The sequence below is a fragment of the Heteronotia binoei genome, chromosome 15, assembly GCF_032191835.1.
Source record: "Heteronotia binoei isolate CCM8104 ecotype False Entrance Well chromosome 15, APGP_CSIRO_Hbin_v1, whole genome shotgun sequence".
NCBI classification, from domain to species: Eukaryota; Metazoa; Chordata; class Lepidosauria; order Squamata; family Gekkonidae; genus Heteronotia; species Heteronotia binoei.
The window spans coordinates 5,941,025-5,960,216 of record NC_083237.1 but is presented as its reverse complement, the minus strand read 5'-3'; the positions used below and the strand labels follow the sequence as shown (position 1 = coordinate 5,960,216).

Sequence of the window (19,192 nt, the reverse complement as noted above, 5' to 3'; positions counted from 1 at the left end):
GACAGCCATGCACTCAGATGGCTTTTAAAGGGTGTGAGACAAATTCAGCGTTAGATCTACAAACGGTTGTTAGGTATAGCAGCAAACAAGCTTCTGGGGGCACATCTCAGAACCGTGAAGATCATTTCAGAAGGTAGCCGTGTTGGGTCTTCAGTAGAACCGCTAGAATTGAGTCCAGAAGCATTCCTACTTGGATGACCAATAGGATTTTGGGGAAATGCGCTTTTGATGTACAGACTCGGGGATCTTCATTCCTACTTGGATCTGACGAAGGGGGCTCTGACTCGCAAAAGTTCATCTCTCTCCAAACTCTGGTTGGTCTCTAAGGTTCTCCAGGACTCAACTTGAGCTGTTCTCAAAATCAGTTGCTGGAGGGGGGGTGGGGGGCAGCCAGCAGGAGACCTCCTCCTCAGTCTCTATCTGCCCCCCCCCCCCCTAGCTTGTAAACTTCCCAGAAACATCCAATTGACCATTGTGGAAAACAGGATGCTGGACTAGATGAGTGTCTGGTCTAATCTAGTCCGCTTTCTCTTATGTGCTACAACTGCAGTTAATGCCTTTGTCTGTGTTGAAGGCAAACGTTCAGTTGATTTCGAGAGAGACAGCTTCAACATGAACGTAGGAAGCTGCCTTCTACTGAATCAGACCCTCTTTGGTCCATCAAAGTCAGTATTGTCTATTTAGACTGCCGGCAGCTCTCCAGGGTCTCAAGCTGAGGTTTTTTATGCCTACATGCCTGGACCCTTTTCAGTTGGAGATGCTGGGGATTGAACCTGGACCTTCTGCTTACCAAGCAGGTGCTCTTACCACTGAGCCACCGTCCCTCCCCAAGCATGCTCGTTCAGAAACCAGACTGAGAAATTGGTGGGCATTGCTTGCAGTGGAATTGGGTGTGGGAATGAGCCTTAGAAGGATATGGTGGTGGTGGGCACTCCCTCTTTGGAAGTTTTTAAAGAGGCAGATCATGAGAGGGAGGGCAGAGTTCTCCCGGCCCTTTCTTACAAGCACAGGGCCAGGAAACAGTTTTTCTCCAGGCCAGTTTTGCCAGGGATCCTGGAGGGTGGTGGTGTTTTTTTATTGTTTTGCTTTTTGCCATCTTCTGGGTATGGAGCAGAGATCACTGTGTGTGTGTGGGGGCCGATATTTGTGAATTTCCTGCACTGTCGAGGGGGTTGGACTGGATGACCCTGGAGGTCCCTTCCAACTCTATCATTGTGTGTGTGTGGGGCCGATATTTGTGAATTTCCTGCACTGTCGAGGGGGTTGGACTGGATGACCCTGGAGGTCCCTTCCAACTCTAACATTCTCTCTCTGTGTGTGTGGGGCCGATATTTGTGAATTTCCTGCACTGTCGAGGGGGTTGGACTGGATGACCCTGGAGGTCCCTTCCAACTCTATCATTCTCTGTGTGTGTGGGGCCGATATTTGTAAATTTCCTGCACTGTCGAGGGGGTTGGACTGGATGACCCTGAAGGTCCCTTCCAACTCTATCATTCTGTGTGTGTGTGTGTAAGGCCGATATTTGTGAATTTCCTGCACTGTCGAGGGGGTTGGACTGGATGACCCTGGAGGTCCCTTCCAACTCTAACATTCTCTCTCTGTGTGTGTAGGGCCGATATTTGTGAATTTCCTGCACTGTCGAGGGGGTTGGACTGGATGACCCTGGAGGTCCCTTCCAACTCTAACATTCTACAATGGAGCAGAGCTGGGGCAGAATCCTGGCAATTCCAGCTGTGTTCTTGCTCAGAGGATCTTGAGTTTAGCATAAGCCTAAAGATGGCGGAGATGCTGAAAGCAATCTTGGGTCTCAGATCTGCAGCCGGGTATCGAAGGGCAGGGTAGTGAACAGATGCAGGTGGAAGACTGAGAAGGTACGGAAGAAAATGGTCATAGAGCAGGAGTGGCCAACGGTGGCTCTCCAGATGTTCTTTTTGCCTACAACTCCCATCAGCCCCAGCCAGCATGGCCAATGGCTGGGGCTGATGGGAGTTGTAGGCAAAAAGAACATCTGGAGAGCCACCGTTGGCCACCCCTGTCGTAGAGGTTCAAGGACCTGACGAGAGGCTTGAAGGGCAGAGTTAAGACGTGAGCAGTATCTTCCTTTCAAGGCAGGAGCCACGCCCGAGCCAAAAACAGGTGCCATGAAAAACTGCTAGCAAGCCCCAGTTCCCAGAAGTTACACCATTTGGGTAAGGTAAGCATTTAAAACCTAAGGGGGAAAAAACCACAGGGAAATATTTTCTTCTACTTTTCCTTTTGGCTTCCCACGCAAGCGCTATCCAGACCGAATGCTCTTTTCAGTGTGCTAATTTCACTATCTCGCTATTGGATTCTAACTTTGTACTACTTTGCATTCTTAACCACTGCCCGCCAGCTGTATGTCGCTCTGCTCACTGTACGTCATTCCATTGTTATTCCATGGGAGGGACGGTGGCTCAGTTGTAGAGCATCTGCTTGGGAAGCGTAAGGTCCCAGGTTCAATCCCCGGCATCTCCCACTAAAAGGCAAGTAGGTGTGAAAAACCTCAGCTCTGAGACCCTGGAGAGCCGCTGCCAGTCTGACTTTGATGGACTGAGGGTCTGATTCAGTATAAGGCAGCTGCATATGTTCGTATGTCTGAAGAAGTATGCTTGCCTACGAAAGCTTACATTCTGAATAAAACTTTGTTGGCCTTAAAGGTGCTACTGGACTCCTGCTTTGTTCTTCTGCTTCTCTGTTAGATCAACATGCCACAAATAAAAACACAAGTGTGCCCTTAATTCACTCTCACTGATGCAGTGGTTAACAGTGGCTCTCGTGGACTGTTCCACTGAAACTTTTAATCTGCCCCTCCAAGCTTTCAGCTCTTACTGAAACCACACAGGGTTTCTGGAGGCTTGCTGATGGTTTTTTTTGTTGTGATCTCAAACAATTTTATTGGAACATATGGGAATAAATTTCAGTTTCTTCATTAATAATTACTTTTTAAAAATCTATCCCATATATTACTTGACCCCCCCCCGGTGTTATATACTTAAAATCTTAATATTAAAGGTACCCTTAATTTAATAAGAACCAAAATTAATATCCTCCTCCCTCTTGTACTTTGTCATTATCAAAAATTGTCCAATGTCCTTTTATTTTCCGCTCTTTTTTCTACGTATCTCCTGAACTTTTTCCACTCCATCTTAAATACTTCTAAATCATAGTCTCTTCAGGTCCTTGCTAACTTGTCCGTTTCACTCCATGTCATAACTTTTACAATCCAATCCCATTTCTCTGGTATTTTTTCTTGCTTCCACAACTGCGCATCCAATGTCCTAGCAGCTGAGAGCAAGTACCAAATTAAAGTTCTATCTTCTTTTGGAAATTTTTCCATTTGTAATCCCAACAGAAAAGTCTCCGCAACTTTGTTAAATTCGTATCCCAAGATCTTAGAAATCTCTTGTTGAATCACCTGCCAGTACTTTTTCGCTCTTTCAAGTCCACCACATATGGTAGAAAGAACCTTCATGTTTTTTAACATTTCCAACATCTGTCTGGCATCTTATTGTTCATCTTTGCCAACTTTTTAGGAGTCAGATACCATCTGTACATCATCTTAAAACAGTTCTCTTTAATACTCTGACATGTTGAGAGTTTCATAGAGTTCTTCCACAAATATTCCCATGTGTCCATCTGTATTTCTTTATTTACATTAATTGCCCACTTAATCATTTGAGATTTCACCACTTCATCTTCCGTAGAGGCTTGCTGATGGGATCCCATAGCTTTTTTTTTTCTTGGTGCAGAGGTCCAAAATGCCACACATCGACACGGACATCAAGTTGGACTTCAAAGATGTCCTCCTGAGGCCCAAACGGAGCACCCTCAAGTCCCGCAGTGAGGTGAGCAGCGACGTTTGGCCTCGCCCTGCAGGTTGGAAAAAGGTACCTGAGAGATGCTGGGCCAGAGAACGAAGCCTACAGCAGTGCCGGATTAAGCCCTGCGGAGGCCCCTAGGCAGTCAAAATCTTGGCGGGGCCCCTCACAAATTATCTCCGAGTTGGAGGGCCTGGCCCACTGCCCCCGCGGCAGCCTGCAGGCCCCTTCTCAAAAGCCCCTTTGGCAAAGCTGCGGGGGAGAGGCAGAGAGAGGCAAACTTGGCGACGACGCCGGTAGCAGTCGTACCGGGCGTGTCGAGCAAAGAGCAGCTCAGTTGCTGGCTGTGCGCGCGGGCTCCGAGGGCTGCAAGCAGGGGGGAAACTGTGTGTGTGTGGTGGAAGCCAGCCCGGGGCCCCTAAAGGTGTGGGGAGGCCCATAGGCCAGTGCCCTGCCCTGCAGCATCGCAGGGGGGGAATTTTTTTGCAGATCCTGAGCAAGTACTGCATGTACTCCAGAATTGGGCTCCAGGCCACTTCTTCCCAGGCGAGGATCACGGGTCTACAACGGGGCCACCCACGTGCAGGAGGAACGGCTTCCCAGCGATCTGGCTTCTGCTGCCGAGGGGGGGACGCCAGTCTCGGCGGGTCCCGAAAAGACGGGAGGAGTGGCCCTGCGCCCTCTGCCGGCCGCGTCTTAAGCTGCCGTCCTGCTTTCTAGGTGGATCTCCTGAGGTCTTTCGTGTTCCGGAATTCCAAGCAGACGTACACCGGGATCCCCATCATCGCCGCCAACATGGACACCGTGGGCACCTTTGAGATGGCCAAGATGCTCTGCAAGGTACGGTTGTCGTTGGCGACGCTTGATGACCCCAAGGGCGGCTTGCCGGTCCCATCAGCTCGTGAACTGCTCTGGACCAGTCGCAGCTGGCCGCTTTGCTTCTTGCCTGCATTTCCTTCTCCCGGCGCCTCTCACGAACACATGCAGAAGCCTTATACTGGGGGCTTTTTTTGGGGGGGAGCAGGAACCCCTTTGCACGTTAGGCCACACACCCCTGATGTGAAGTCAAGCCTGCTGTAAGCTCTTCTAACAAGGCCTGCTGTAAGCTCTTGGAGGATTGGCTACATCAGGGGTGTGTGGCCTAATATGCAAAGGAGCTCCTGCTAGAATTCCAAGCTCTTGGAGGATTGGCTACATCAGGGGTGTGTGGCCTAATATGCAAAGGAGCTCCTGCTAGAATTCCAAGCTCTTGGAGGATTGGCTACATCAGGGGTGTGTGGCCTAATATGCAAAGGAGCTCCTGCTAGAATTCCAAGCTCTTGGAGGATTGGCTACATCAGGGGTGTGTGGCCTAATATGCAAAGGAGCCCCTGCTAGAATTCCAAGCTCTTGGAGGATTGGCTACATCAGGGGTGTGTGGCCTAATATGCAAAGGAGCCCCTGCTAGAATTCCGAGCTCTTGGAGGATTGGCTACATAAGGGGTGTGTGGCCTAATATGCAAAGGAGTTCCTGCTAGAATTCCAAGCTCTTGGAGGATTGGCTACATCAGGGGTGTGTGGCCTAATATGCAAAGGAGCCCCTGCTAGAATTCCAAGCTCTTGGAGGATTGGCTACATCAGGGGTGTGTGGCCTAATATGCAAAGGAGTTCCTGCTAGAATTCCAAGCTCTTGGAGGATTGGCTACATAAGGGGTGTGTGGCCTAATATGCAAAGGAGCCCCTGCTAGAATTCCAAGCTCTTGGAGGATTGGCTACATCAGGGGTGTGTGGCCTAATATGCAAAGGAGCTCCTGCTAGAATTCCGAGCTCTTGGAGGATTGGCTACATAAGGGGTGTGTGGCCTAATATGCAAAGGAGCCCCTGCTAGAATTCCAAGCTCTTGGAGGATTGGCTACATCAGGGGTGTGTGGCCTAATATGCAAAGGAGCCCCTGCTAGAATTCCGAGCTCTTGGAGGATTGGCTACATAAGGGGTGTGTGGCCTAATATGCAAAGGAGTTCCTGCTAGAATTCCAAGCTCTTGGAGGATTGGCTACATCAGGGGGTGTGTGGCCTAATATGCAAAGGAGCCCCTGCTAGAATTCCAAGCTCTTGGAGGATTGGCTACATCAGGGGTGTGTGGCCTAATAGGCAAAGGAGCCCCTGCTAGAATTCCAAGCTCTTGGAGGATTGGCTACATCAGGGGTGTGTGGCCTAATGTGCAAAGGAGCTCCTGATAGGATTCCAAGCTCTTGGAGGATTGACTACACCAGGGGTGTGTGGCCTAATATGCCAAGGAGGCCCTGCTAGAATTCCAAGCTCTTGGAGGATTGGCTACATCAGGGGGTGTGTGGCCTAATATGCAAAGGAGCTCCTGCTAGAATTCCAAGCTCTTGGAGGATTGGCTACATCAGGGGGTGTGTGGCCTAATATGCAAAGGAGCTCCTGCTAGAATTCCAAGCTCTTGGAGGATTGGCTACATCAGGGGGTGTGTGGCCTAATATGCAAAGGAGCTCCTGCTAGAATTCCAAGCTCTTGGAGGATTGGCTACATCAGGGGGGGCGAGGCCTAATATGCAAAGGAGCTCCTGCTAGAATTCCAAGCTCTTGGAGGATTGGCTACATCAGGGGGGCGAGGCCTAATATGCAAAGGAGCTCCTGCTAGAATTCCAAGCTCTTGGAGGATTGGCTACATCAGGGGTGTGGGGCCTAATAGGCAAAGAAGTTCCTGCTACAAAAAAGGCCCTGCCTATACTGAAAAAGACCTGTGTTCCGTCAGAGTCAGTGTTGTCTACTCAAACCGGCAGCATCTCTCCAGGGTCTCAGGTAGAGGTCTTTGACGTCACCCACTGCCTGGTCTTTTTAACTGGAGATGTCGGGGATTGAACCTGGGACCGTCTGCATGCCAGTCAGATGCTCTGCCACTGAGCCACGGCCTTTCTCATTTAGTCTCAGGCAGAGGTCTTTCCCATCACCTCCTGCCTGATCCTTTAGCTAGAGATGCTGGGGACTGAACCTGGGACTTTCTTGCATGCCAAGCAGAGGCTCTGCCACTGAGCCACAGCCCTTCTCCTTTAGTCTCCAGGGTCTCAGGCAGGGGTCTTTCCCATCACCTCCTGCCTGGTCCTTTTAACTGGAGATGTCGAGGACTGAACCTGGGACCTTCTGCGTGCCAGTCAGATGCTCTGCCACTGAGCCACGGCCCCTCCCCTCCCCTCCTGCTAATGGGGGAGGAGTTGGTGTAAGACCAGATTTGCATTTCCCGGTCCCTGTCTCCCCTTCCTGATCTTTTCCCGTCTTCCCCCCCAGTTCTCTCTTTTCACAGCCATCCACAAACACTACAGCCTGGAGGAGTGGAAGGAGTTTGCAGCCCAGAATCCAGAGTGCCTTCAGGTGAGAGAGAGTCGACACGGCTCCCCTTTTGGTCCAGAGTGGCAGCCTTAGCTTAGGGTTGCCAATTCCCAGGTGGGGGCAGGGGATCTCCCGGTTTGGAGGCTCTCCACCCCGCTTCAGGGTCATCAGAAAAATGGAAAGGAGGGGAAATATCTGCTAGGCACTCCGTTATACCCTATGAAGATCGATTCCTGTATGGTACAGTGGAGAATCCAGTTCTTCTCAAAACGTCCAAAAATTTCAAAAAGATTGGACCAGGGGGTCCAATTCTATAAGCCCCCGATTATGGTGGCTCTATCCTTCATGATTTCCAAATGGAAGGAAGGCATGTGAAAGGAAGAAGAATAAGAAGATATTGGATTTATATCCCACCCTCCACTCCGAAGAGTCTCAGAGAGGCTCACAATCTCCTTTCCCTTCCTCCCCCACAACAGACACCCTGTGAGGTGGGTGGGGCTGAGAGGGCTCTCACAGCAGCTGCCCTTTCAAGGACAACCTCTGCCAGATCTATGGCTGACCCAAGGCCATTCCAGCAGGTGCAAGTGGAGGAGTGGGGAATCAAACCCGGTTCTCCCAGATAAGAGAGCTCTGGCTGACCCAAGGCCATTCCAGCAGCTGCAAGTGAAGAAGTGGGGAATCAAACCCGGTTCTCCCAGATAAGAGTCCGCACACTTAACCACCACACCAAACTAGCTTGCCACCAGGAGCACGGTCCCTTTAAATGCGATGGCCAGAACTTCCTTTGGAGTTCAGTTGTGCTCATCCTTGCCTCTGGCTCCACCCCCAAAGTCTCCTGGCTCCACCCCAAAGTCCAGATATTTCTTGAGTCAGACCTCACTGCCCTACCTTGCTTTTCTCCTGATCGTCCCATTTGCTGGTTCTCAGCTCTCTGTCCCGTGACTCTTCCCAGAACGTGGCAGCCAGTTCGGGCACCGGGGCCTCCGACTTTGAGCTGCTGGAGCAGATCCTGGAGGGCGTGCCCCAGGTGCGCTACATCTGCCTGGACGTGGCCAACGGCTACTCGGAACACTTTGTCCAGTTCCTGAGAGATGTGCGGAAGCGATTCCCTGACCACACTATCATGGTAGGTCCCAACTGTTTCCTGAAGCCCTATAAATCGATGGTGCGGTCCCATTTGGAATACTGTGTGCAATTCTAGTCACCGCACCTCAAAAAAGATATTCTAGCATTCGGAAAAGTGCAGAAAAGGGCAACTCGAATGATTCAGGGGTTGGAACACTTTCCCTATGAAGAAAGGTTAAAACGCTTGGGGCTCTGTAGCTTGGAGAAACGTCGACTGCGGGGTGACATGATAGAGGTTGGAAAGATTATGCGTGAGATGGAGTAGGTAGAGAAAGAAGTACTTTTCTCCCTTTCTCACAATACAAAAATTCGTGGACATTCAATGGAATTGCTGAGCAGTCGGGTTCGAACTGATAAAAGGAAGTACTTCTTCACCCAAAGGGTGATTAACACGTGGAATTCACTGCCACAGGAGGTGGTGGCGGCTGCAAGTATAGACAGCTTCAAGAGGTGATTGGATGGACATATGGAGCAGAGGTCCATCAGTGGCTATTAGCCACAGCGTATTGTTGGAACTCTCTGTCTTGGGCAGTGATGCTCTGTATTCTTGGTGCTTAGGGGTGGGGGCACAGTAGAAGGACTTCTAGCCCCACTGGTGGACCTCCTGATGGCACCTGGGTTTTTGTGGCCACTGTGTGACCAAGAGTGTTGGACTGGATGGGCCATTGGTCTGATCCAGTATGGCTTCTCTTATGTTCTTATGTGACATAGTGTTTGACTGGATGGGCCTTTGGCCTGATCCAGCATGGCTTCTCTTAGGTTCTTATGTGACACAGTGTTTGACTGGATGGGCCTTTGGCCTGATCCAGCATGGCTTCTCTTATGTTCTTATGTGACACAGTGCTGGACTGGATGGGCCTTTGGCCTGATCCAGCATGGCTTCTCTTATGTTCTTATGTGACACAGAGTGTTGGACTGGATGGGCCTTTGGCCTGATCCAGCATGGCTTCTCTTATGTTCTTATGTGACACAAAGTGTTGGACTGGATGGGCCTTTGGCCTGATCCAGCATGGCTTCTCTTATGTTCTTATGTGACACAGTGTTTGACTGGATGGGCCTTTGGCCTGATCCAACATGGCTTCTCTTAAGTTCTTATGTGACACAGAGTGTTGGACTGGATGGGCCTTTGGCCTGATCCAACAGGGCTTCTTTTATGTTCTTATGTGACACAGTGTTGGACTGGATGGGCCTTTGGCCTGATCCAACATGGCTTCTCTTATGTTCTTATGTGACACAGAGTGTTTGACTGGATGGGCCTTTGGCCTGATCCAACAGGGCTTCTCTTATGTTCTTATGTGACAGAGTGTTGGACTGGATGGGCCTTTGGCCTGATCCAACATGGCTTCTCTTATGTTCTTATGTGATACAGTGTTTGACTGGATGGGCCTTTGGCCTGATCCAACAGGGCTTCTCTTATGTTCTTATGTGACACAGTGTTTGACTGGATGGGCCTTTGGCCTGATCCAACATGGCTTCTCTTATGTTCTTATGTGACACAGAGTGTTGGACTGGATGGGCCTTTGGCCTGATCCAACATGGCTTCTCTTATGTTCTTATGTGATACAGTGTTTGACTGGATGGGCCTTTGGCCTGATCCAACAGGGCTTCTCTTATGTTCTTATGTGACACAGTGTTTGACTGGATGGGCCTTTGGCCTGATCCAACATGGCTTCTCTTATGTTCTTATGTGACACAGAGTGTTGGACTGGATGGGCCTTTGGCCTGATCCAACATGGCTTCTCTTATGTTCTTATGTGACACAGAGTGTTTGACTGGATGGGCCTTTGGCCTGATCCAACATGGCTTCTCTTATGTTCTTATGTGACACAGAGTGTTTGACTGGATGGGCCTTTGGCCTGATCCAACAGGGCTTCTCTTATGTTCTTATGTGACACAGAGTGTTGGACTGGAGAAGGGCAGAGAAGGGCAACTAGAATGATTAAAGGGCTGGAGCACTTTCCCTATGAAGAAAGGTTGAAACGCTTGGGACTCTTTAGCTTGGAGAAACGTCGACTGCGGGGTGACATGATAGAGGTTTACAAGATAATGCATGGAATGGAGAAAGTAGAGAAAGAAGTACTTTTCTCCCTTTCTCACAATACAAGAACTCGTGGGCATTCGATGAAATTGCTGAGCAGACAGGTTAAAACGGATAAAAGGAAGTACTTCTTCATCCAAAGGGTGATTAACATGTGGAATTCACTGCCACAGGAGGTGGTGGCGGCCACAAGTATAGCCACCTTCAAGAGGGGTTTAGATAAAAATATGGAGCACAGGTCCATCAGTGGCTATTAGCCACAGTGTATGTGTGTATATATCATTTTTTGCCACTGTGTGACACAGAGGGTTGGACTTGATGGGCCGTTGGCCTGATCCAACATGGCTTCTCTTATGTTCTTGGATGGGCCTTTGGCCTGATCCAACACGGCTTCTCTTATGTTCTTATGTGATACAGTGTTTGACTGGATGGGCCTTTGGCCTGATCCAACATGGCTTCTCTTATGTTCTTATGTGACACAGAGTGTTTGACTGGATGGGCCTTTGGCCTGATCCAACATGGCTTCTCTTATGTTCTTATGTGACACAGAGTGTTGGACTGGATGGGCCTTTGGCCTGATCCAACAGGGCTTCTCTTATGTTCTTACGTGACACAGAGTGTTGGACTGGATGGGCCTTTGGCCTGATCCAACAGGGCTTCTCTTAGGTTCTTATGTGACACAGAGTGTTGGACTGAATGGGCCTTTGGCCTGATCCAACAGGGCTTCTCTTATGTTCTTACGTGACACAGAGTGTTGGACTGGATGGGCCTTTGGCCTGATCCAACATGGCTTCTCTTATGTTCTTACGTGACACAGTGTTTGACTGGATGGGCCTTTGGCCTGATCCAACAGGGCTTCTCTTATGTTCTTATGTGACACAGAGTGTTGGACTGGATGGGCCTTTGGCCTGATCCAACAGGGCTTCTGTTATGTTCTTACGTGACACAGTGTTTGACTGGATGGGCCTTTGGCCTGATCCAACAGGGCTTCTCTTATGTTCTTATGTGACACAGAGTGTTGGACTGGATGGGCCTTTGGCCTGATCCAACATGGCTCCTCTTCTGTTCTTATGTGACACACAGTGTTGGACTGGATGGGCCTTTCGCCTGATCCAACATGGCTTCTCTTAGGTTCTTCTGTTCCTTGCCTTTCTCCCGCAATGTTGCCCTGGATAGACTTGGTGTGTTTGTCTCCCTCAGTCTTTGGGGTTGGGGCTTCCTCTCCATTACCAGTCCTGTGCCATGAGCTGGAGGGCCCAGTCTCGCTCAGTCTCGTCACATCTCAGGAGCTAAGCACGGTCAGCCTTGGTCTGGACTTGGATGGGAGACCCCCGCGGAAGCCCAGGGTCGCTATGCAGAGGTAGGCAATGGCCAACCCCCTCTGGTCGGCCTCTTGCCTTGAAAGCCCTTCGGGGTCACCGCGAGTCGGATGCAGCCGGCCAGCGCTTCCCGCCCCTGCCACGAAGGTACCGGCAAAGTGACAGCCCCTCTGATCTTCCTGCGTCTTTGTCCTCCGCAGGCTGGGAACGTGGTGACGGGGGAGATGGTGGAAGAGCTCGTCTTGTCAGGAGCCGACATCATCAAAGTGGGCATCGGACCAGGTGGCTCGTCAGCTTCCCAGGCGAGATCAAACCATTCCCGGGGAGGGGGGCGGGAGGACTGGCGCGCGGCCGTTCCACGGGACGTGAAAGGCGTCTGTTAGGGGCAAGGAAAGGGCAGGGGGGGACTGTGAGGTCTTGGTGGGAGTGGGGTGTCCCCCCTCCGCCTCCCTAATCGTGGGTTTTCTCTACTTGCTGCAGGCTCCGTTTGTACCACGCGGAAGAAGACGGGAGTGGGCTACCCCCAGCTCAGCGCCGTCATGGAATGCGCCGACGCGGCTCACGGCCTCAAGGGGCACATCATCTCGGTGAGAAGCTGCAGCCCCAAAGCCAGGGTTTCTGGGAGCAGTGCAGGGACTGGAGGGCTAGAGGTGGGGATGGTGGGAGCCACAGAGTAGAGCCTGGATGTGGAGCTGGAAGTGCTCTGGCTGAAACGCTTGTATCTGCCCGCTAACCGGGTAACGATATGCCATAGAAAACAACTGTTTCTACTGTCCGGACACACGTGAAGCTGCCTTGTCCTGAACGGGCCCTTCGAAGAATCCTAGAGTTGGAAGGGACCTCCAGGGTCATCGACTCCAACCCCCTGCCCAATGCAGGAAACTCACAAACACCTCCCCCTAAATTCACAGGATCTTCATCGCTGTCAGATGGCCATCTAGCCTGTGTTCGAAAACCTTCAAGGAAGGAGAGCCCACCACCTCCCGAGGAGGAAGCCTGTTCCACTGAGGAAGCGCTCGAATGGTCAGGAAGTTAGAATCATAGAATCCTAGAGTTGGAAGGGACCTCCAGGGTCATCTAGTCCAACCCCCTGCCCAATGCAGGAAACTCACAAACGCCTCCCCCTAAATTCACAGGATCTTCATTGCTGTCAGATGGCCATCTAGCCTCTGTTGAAAAACCTCCAAGGAAGGAGAGCCCACCACCTCCTGAGGAAGCCTGTTCCACTGAGGAACCGCTCCAACCGTCAGGAAGTTAGAATCACAGAATCCTAGAGTTGGAAGGGACCTCCAGGGTCATCTAGTCCAACCCCCTGCCCAATGCAGGAAACTCACAAACGCCTCCCCCTAAATACACAGGATCTTCATTGCTGTCAGATGGCCATCTAGCCTCTGTTGGAAAACCTCCAAGGAAGGAGAGCCCACCACCTCCCGAGGAGGAAGCCTGTTCCACTGAGGAACTGCTTGAACGGTTAGGAAGTTAGAATCATAGAATCCTAGAGTTGGAAGGGACCTCCAGGGTCATCTAGTCCAACCCCCTGCCCAATGCAGGACTCACAAACGCCTCCCCCTAAATTCACAGGATCTTCATTGCTGTCAGATGGCCATCTAGCCTCTGTTGAAAAACCTCCAAGGAAGGAGAGCCCACCACCTCCTGAGGAAGCCTGTTCCACTGAGGAACCGCTCCAACCGTCAGGAAGTTAGAATCACAGAATCCTAGAGTTGGAAGGGACCTCCAGGGTCATCTAGTCCAACCCCCTGCCCAATGCAGGAAACTCACAAACGCCTCCCCCTAAATACACAGGATCCGGATTGCTGTCAGATGGCCATCTAGCCTCTGTTTCAAAACCTCCAAGGAAGGAGAGCTCACCGCCTCCCGAGGAAGGCTGTTCAAAGTCAGTCTTGTCTGCTGTGGCTGGGAGCGGCTCTCTGGGGTCTCAGGCTGAGGCTTTTCGCATCACTCACTGTCAGATCCTCTAACTGGAGATGATGTGGTTGAACCTGGAACCTTTCTGCATCCCCAGCAGATGTGGATGGAATGGAGCCGGTTGCAGAGGAGAGCAAGGAGGACAATCAGGGGCCTGGAGACCAAGCCCTAAGAAGAAAGGTGGATGGAAGTGAGAATGTTCAGTCTGGAGAAGAGGAGGCCGAGAGGGGACAGGACGGCTCTCTTGACATATTTGAAGGGCTGTCACTTAGAGGTGGGGCAGAGTGGTAAAGCAGCAGTACTGCGGTCTGAACTCTCTGCTCACGACCTGAGTTCGAGTCAGCCACAGCGTACTTCCGGCGGAAGCTGGGTTCAGGTGGCCAGCTCAAGGTCGACTCAGCCTTCCATCCTTCCGAGGTCGGTCAAATGAGTCCCTATCTTGCTGGGGGGAAAGCGTAGATGACTGGGGAAGGCAATGGCAAACCACCCCGTCAAAAGTCTGCCGTGAAAACGTGAAAGCAACGTCACCCCAGAGCCGGAAACGACTGGTGCTTGCACAGGGGACCTTTCTTTCCCTTAGAGGAGGGACAGGGAGCTGTTCCTGTTCGGAGCAGAGGAGAGGACTTGCAATCACGGGCCTGAATGAAGAGCGGGACGGTACTGGCTGGATGTTAGAAAAACCTTTTACAGTAAGAGCAGAGCGATGGAATCCGCTACCGAGGGAGGTGGTGAGCTCCTCCGCACCGGCGGTATTTAAGGAGCGGCTGGACAGACGCTTGTCGGGGATGCTCTCAGCTGATCCTGCACCGAGCAGGGGATTGGACTAGATGGCCTCTAGTGGAGAGCCAGTTTGGTGTAGTGGTGAAGTGTGCGGACTCTTATCTGGGAGAACCGGGTTTGATTCCCCACTCCTCCACTTGCACCTGCTGAAATGGCCTTGGGTCAGCCAGAGCTCTGGCAGAGGTTGTCCTTGAAAGGGCAGCTGCTGTGATAGCCCTTTCAGCCCCACCCATCTCACAAGGTGTCTGTTGTGGGGGAGGAAGATAAAGGAGATGGTGAGCCGCTCTGAGACTCTTCGGAGTGGAGGGCGGGATATAAATCCAATATCTTCTTCTTCTTCTCTATGGCCCCTTCTAAGTCTGTGATTCTAGGACCCGGTGAGTCCCAGCCCCACCCAGGCTGGAGGCTGCTCTTCTTCCTTAGTCTCTGAAGTGTATCCTCTTCTTTTGCTTCTGGAGGTGCCGGGGACTGAACCTGGGACCTTCTGTGTGCCAAGCAGAAGCTCTGCCACTGAGCTACGGCCCCTCCCCAATGTTTATACAGGAAGCTGCTTTATACCGAGTCAGACCCACGGTCCATTAAGCTCAGGATGGTCTGCTCAGACTGGCAGCAGTTCTCCCAGGCCGTTCACATCACTGACTGGCCTGGTCCTTTTAGCTGGAGATGCCAGGGCCTCTCTGCCACTGGACCAAAGCCTCTCGCCTATTCATCTGCTGGGTCCTGATCTTCAGTTTGATGCAGCGGTTAAGTGCGCGGACTCTCACCTGGGAGAACGGGGTTTGATTCCCCGCTCCTCCACTTGCCGCTGCTGGAATGGCCTTGGGTCAGCCGTAGCTCTCGCAGAGCTGTCCTTGAAAGGGCAGCTTCTGAGAGAGCGCTCTCAGCCCCACCCACCTCACAGGGTGTCTGTTGTGGGGGAGGAAGGGAAAGGAGATTGGGAGCCGCTCTTGAGATTCGGAGTGGAGGGCGGGATAGAAATCCAATATCATCTTCTTCAAAATCCTTTCCAAGCTCCAGTTTGCCAGGAGGAAAATCCAGACAGTTGTACAGCTGTCAGCGTGGGCTAGGCTTGAAGAAGAATTGCAGATTTATACCCCGCCCTTTTCTCTGAATCAGAGACTCAGAGCGGCTCACAATCTCCTATATCTTCCCCCCCCCCAACAGACACCCTGTGAGGTGGGTAGGGCTGAGAGGGCTGTCACAGCAGCTGCCCTTTTTCCAGGACAGAGTCTCAGAGCGGCTCACAATCTCCTTTACCTTCCTCCCCCACAACAGACACCCTGTGAGGTGGGTGGGGCTGGAGAGGGCTCTCACAGCAGCTGCCCTTTCAAGGACAACCTCTGCCAGAGCTACGGCTGACCCAAGGCCATTCCAGCAGGTGCAAGTGGAGGAGTGGGGAATCCAACCCAGTTCTCCCAGATAAGAGAGCTCTGGCTGATCCAGGGCCATTTTAGTAGGTGCAAGTGGAAGAGTGGGGAATCCAACCCGGTTCTCTCAGATAAGAGAGCTCTGGCTGACCCAAGGCCATTCCAGCAGGTGCAAGTGGAGGAGTGGGGAATCAAACCCGGTTCTCCCAGATAAGAGAGCTCTGGCTGACCCAAGGCCATTCCAGCAGGTGCAAGTGGAGGAGTGGGGAATCCAACCCGGTTCTCCCAGATAAGAGAGCTCTGGCTGACCCAGGGCCATTTCAGTAGGTGCAAGTGGAAGAGTGGGGAATCCAACCCGGTTCTCTCAGATAAGAGAGCTCTGGGTGACCCAAGGCCATTCCAGCAGGTGCAAGTGGAGGAGTGGGGAATCAAACCCGGTTCTCCCAGATAAGAGAGCTCTGGCTGACCCAAGGCCATTCCAGCAGGTGCAAGTGGAGGAGTGGGGAATCAAACCCGGTTCTCCCAGATAAGAGAGCTCTGGCTGACCCAAGGCCATTCCAGCAGGTGCAAGTGGAGGAGTGGGGAATCAAACCCGGTTCTCCGAGATAAGAGTCCGCGCACTTCACCACTACACCAAACTGGCTCCAGGCTTGGGCTATCTCCAGACCTTTGATAGGATAAGGGGTAGGAACTCGCACGGTCCTTCTTTACCCGTTGACACGGATGCCAAGATCCCCCTTGGTGACCGAGTCCGGCGGTTGCCCTGACGTCGAGAGAAACAAAACCGTCCCCTTCCATCTCTTTTGTCTTTTGCAGGACGGCGGCTGCAGCTGTCCGGGGGACGTGGCCAAGGCTTTCGGTACGGAACGCCACCCTTTTGCGTTTTGCCAGCCGGTGCCCGTGGGAGGAGGTGGAAGCCCGTCGCGTCTCTCCGGCCGCCTCCCCCACTCCTGGGGCCGAAGCTCATTCGGCCGCGATTCATTTCCCCAGGTGCTGGCGCAGACTTTGTCATGCTGGGAGGCATGCTGGCTGGACACACGGAGTCCGGGGGAGAGCTGATCGAGAAGGGAGGCAAGAAGTTCAAGCTGTTCTACGGCATGAGCTCTGAGATGTCTATGAAGAAATACGCCGGGGGCGTCGCGGAATACAGGTACGGCTCAAGGGAGCGGAGGAGCCCTGGGGAACCAGCCAAAGGGCCACCTCCTTCCCTGCCCCGCAGCGACCTCCGGGGAAACCTACCAGCAGGGCAGCCAGTGTGGTGTAGTGGACAGAGTGGTGCATTAGGACCCTGGGCGTTCCAGGTTCGAATCCTCGCTTTTAGATAAGAGAAGGCGGAGAAAGAAGTCCTTTTCTCCTTTCCCCACAATACGAGAACTCGCGGGCGTTCAATGAAATTGCTGAGCGGTCAGGCTAGAACTGGTAAAAGGAAGTCCTTCTTCACGCAAAGGGTGATTAACATGTGGAATTCACTGCCGCAGGAGGTTGTGACGGCTGCCAACATGGCCAGCTTCAAGAGGGGATTGGATAAGCATACGGAGCAGAGGTCCATCAGTGGCTATTAGCCACGGCATATTGTTGGAACTCTCTATCTGAGGTGGTGATGCTCTATATTCTTGGTGCTTGGGGAGGGGCACAGCAGGAGGGCTTCTAGTGTCCTGGTCCCACTGGTGGACCTCCTGATGGCACCTGGGTTTTTTTGCCACTGTGCCAGAGAGTGTTGGACTGGAGGGGCCATTGGCCTGAACCAACATGGCTTCTCTTCTGTTCTTATGTCTGGGGCAGTGGTGCTCTGTAGTCTTGGTGCTTGGGGGGAAGGGCACAGTGGGAGGACTTCTAGTCCCAGTAATGGACCTCCTGAGGGCACCTGGGGTTTTTTGGCCAAACTTTCTTAGTGCAAGAGCCGCATAGAATAAACACCAGATGCTTGAGAGTTGCAAGGCATGAACATCACATGTTAGAGAGCCACCAAACAGGAAGGGAGGAAGGACAACAGGAAGGAAGGGGAGGGAGAGAGGTGGAAAGAAAGCAACTTTAACTGCCTTCTCCAAGCTGGCCAGTGGGGACTCCAACAGCCGCACAATGTGTGTGAAAGAGCCATATGTGCCTCTCAAGTCACAGTCTGGCCACCCGATATAGACAGATTCCATTTGGTCAGCGTGGCTGATTTATCCTAATCACCACCGTCTTGTGCCAGTAAGTTCCACAAACTATTTCAGCATATTATGGTTCTCTGGTTTTTTTTTTGTCCTGTATCTACTGCTAATCAATTTCAGGATTCCCCCCTCTTGACTCCTTTCTTGCTCTAAGAAAGACAGATTGAAATTTGAGCCTTGGTGAGAGACCACAGAATGTTCAGGAACATTCATACTGTGCAAGGCAAAGGCATCCGTGCTAGAACAAGAAGACTGCAGGTTATACGCCGCCCTTTTCTCTGAATCAGAGACTCAGAGCGGCTTACAATCTCCTATATCTTCTCCCCCCGCAACAGACGCTCTCACCGCAGCTGCCCTTTCAAGGACAACTCCTGTGAGAGCTATGGCTGACCCAAGAGCCATTCCAGCAGCTGCAAGCAGAGGAGTTCTCCCAGATAAGAGTCCGCGCGCTTCACCACTACACCAAACTGGCTCTCAAATACTGAAAGAACAGCTGGTGGGAGGGCAGTGAAAGGTGACTGTGGATGGGAAGGACAGGGGGCTAGAGGGGGCCGAGGCCAAGGGACAAGATCCAGCCTCCCGTGTGCTGACTTCAAGGAACCAACCCCAAATACTGGGTCGCCTTTCTGGTCCTTGTAGTATGGTCCCCAGCAGTGTCTTGGCTGGTTCCCTGGAGACTCTTAATGCTAATGTGAAGCAGCAAAATTCTGGCGCTGAAAAGACACCCTGGGCGGGCCCCGCCCCCTCCCCCGCCCGCGAGAGGGGGGAGCCCTCTTCTCACCCTCTGCCTCTTGCTGCCAGGGCCTCGGAAGGGAAGGTGGTGGAGGTGCCCTTCAAGGGCGACGTGGAGCACACCTTGCGGGACATCCTGGGGGGCATCCGCTCCACCTGCACGTACGTGGGGGCCGCCAAGCTGAAAGAGCTCAGCCGCAGGACCACCTTCATCCGGGTCACCCAGCAGGCCAACCCCATCTTCGATCAGCCCTGACCCGACTCTTCGAGGAGAGGCATCCGCCTGGTGCGCGTGCACCACCCCCCCGACTGACCCCCCACTCGCCTGCCTTTTGGGTCTTGGAGACCGGCCAGACGCCCGGCGCCTTCTCATTCCAGAAACTGACCAATTTGGCGGACTCTCCTTCCTCCGGGCCGCTTTCACTCCCGCCGCTTCTCGTTCATTCCAGCGCCCTCCGTGACTCCCCAACACCCCTGTCACTCGAGGAGGAGATGAGGTGGGGGGTGGGGAAGGTCCCCACCACAGTCCCACTGCCTCGCTCTCCCTCCCTGCGACGGGGCTGCGAAAGACGAAGAGGAAAACCG

General features: G+C 52.5%; 1 protein-coding gene across 1 annotated transcript; it reads left to right on the top strand.

The window, feature by feature from the left end:
* The first annotated feature begins 2,170 nt into the window (after positions 1-2,170).
* On the top strand, positions 2,171-19,189 carry GMPR2 (guanosine monophosphate reductase 2). The gene is made up of 10 exons (XM_060255383.1): positions 2,171-2,194; positions 3,771-3,866; positions 4,560-4,679; positions 7,126-7,209; positions 8,120-8,293; positions 11,850-11,931; positions 12,130-12,236; positions 16,539-16,581; positions 16,713-16,872; positions 18,677-19,189. The coding sequence occupies exons 2-10, from the start codon at positions 3,780-3,782 to the stop codon at positions 18,861-18,863; spliced, it is 1,044 nt and encodes a 347-aa protein (XP_060111366.1). The 5' UTR covers positions 2,171-2,194; positions 3,771-3,779; the 3' UTR covers positions 18,864-19,189.
* Positions 19,190-19,192: the final 3 nt, after the last annotated feature.

Coding starts and splice junctions, on each gene's coding strand:
- GMPR2 (XM_060255383.1), top strand. CDS start 3,780: ATGCCACACATCGACACGGACATCAAGTTGGACTTCAAAGATGTCCTC. Junction 3,867..4,559: donor CCCTCAAGTCCCGCAGTGAG/GTGAGCAGCGAC, acceptor CCTGCTTTCTAG/GTGGATCTCCTGAGGTCTTT. Junction 8,294..11,849: donor TCCCTGACCACACTATCATG/GTAGGTCCCAAC, acceptor TGTCCTCCGCAG/GCTGGGAACGTGGTGACGGG.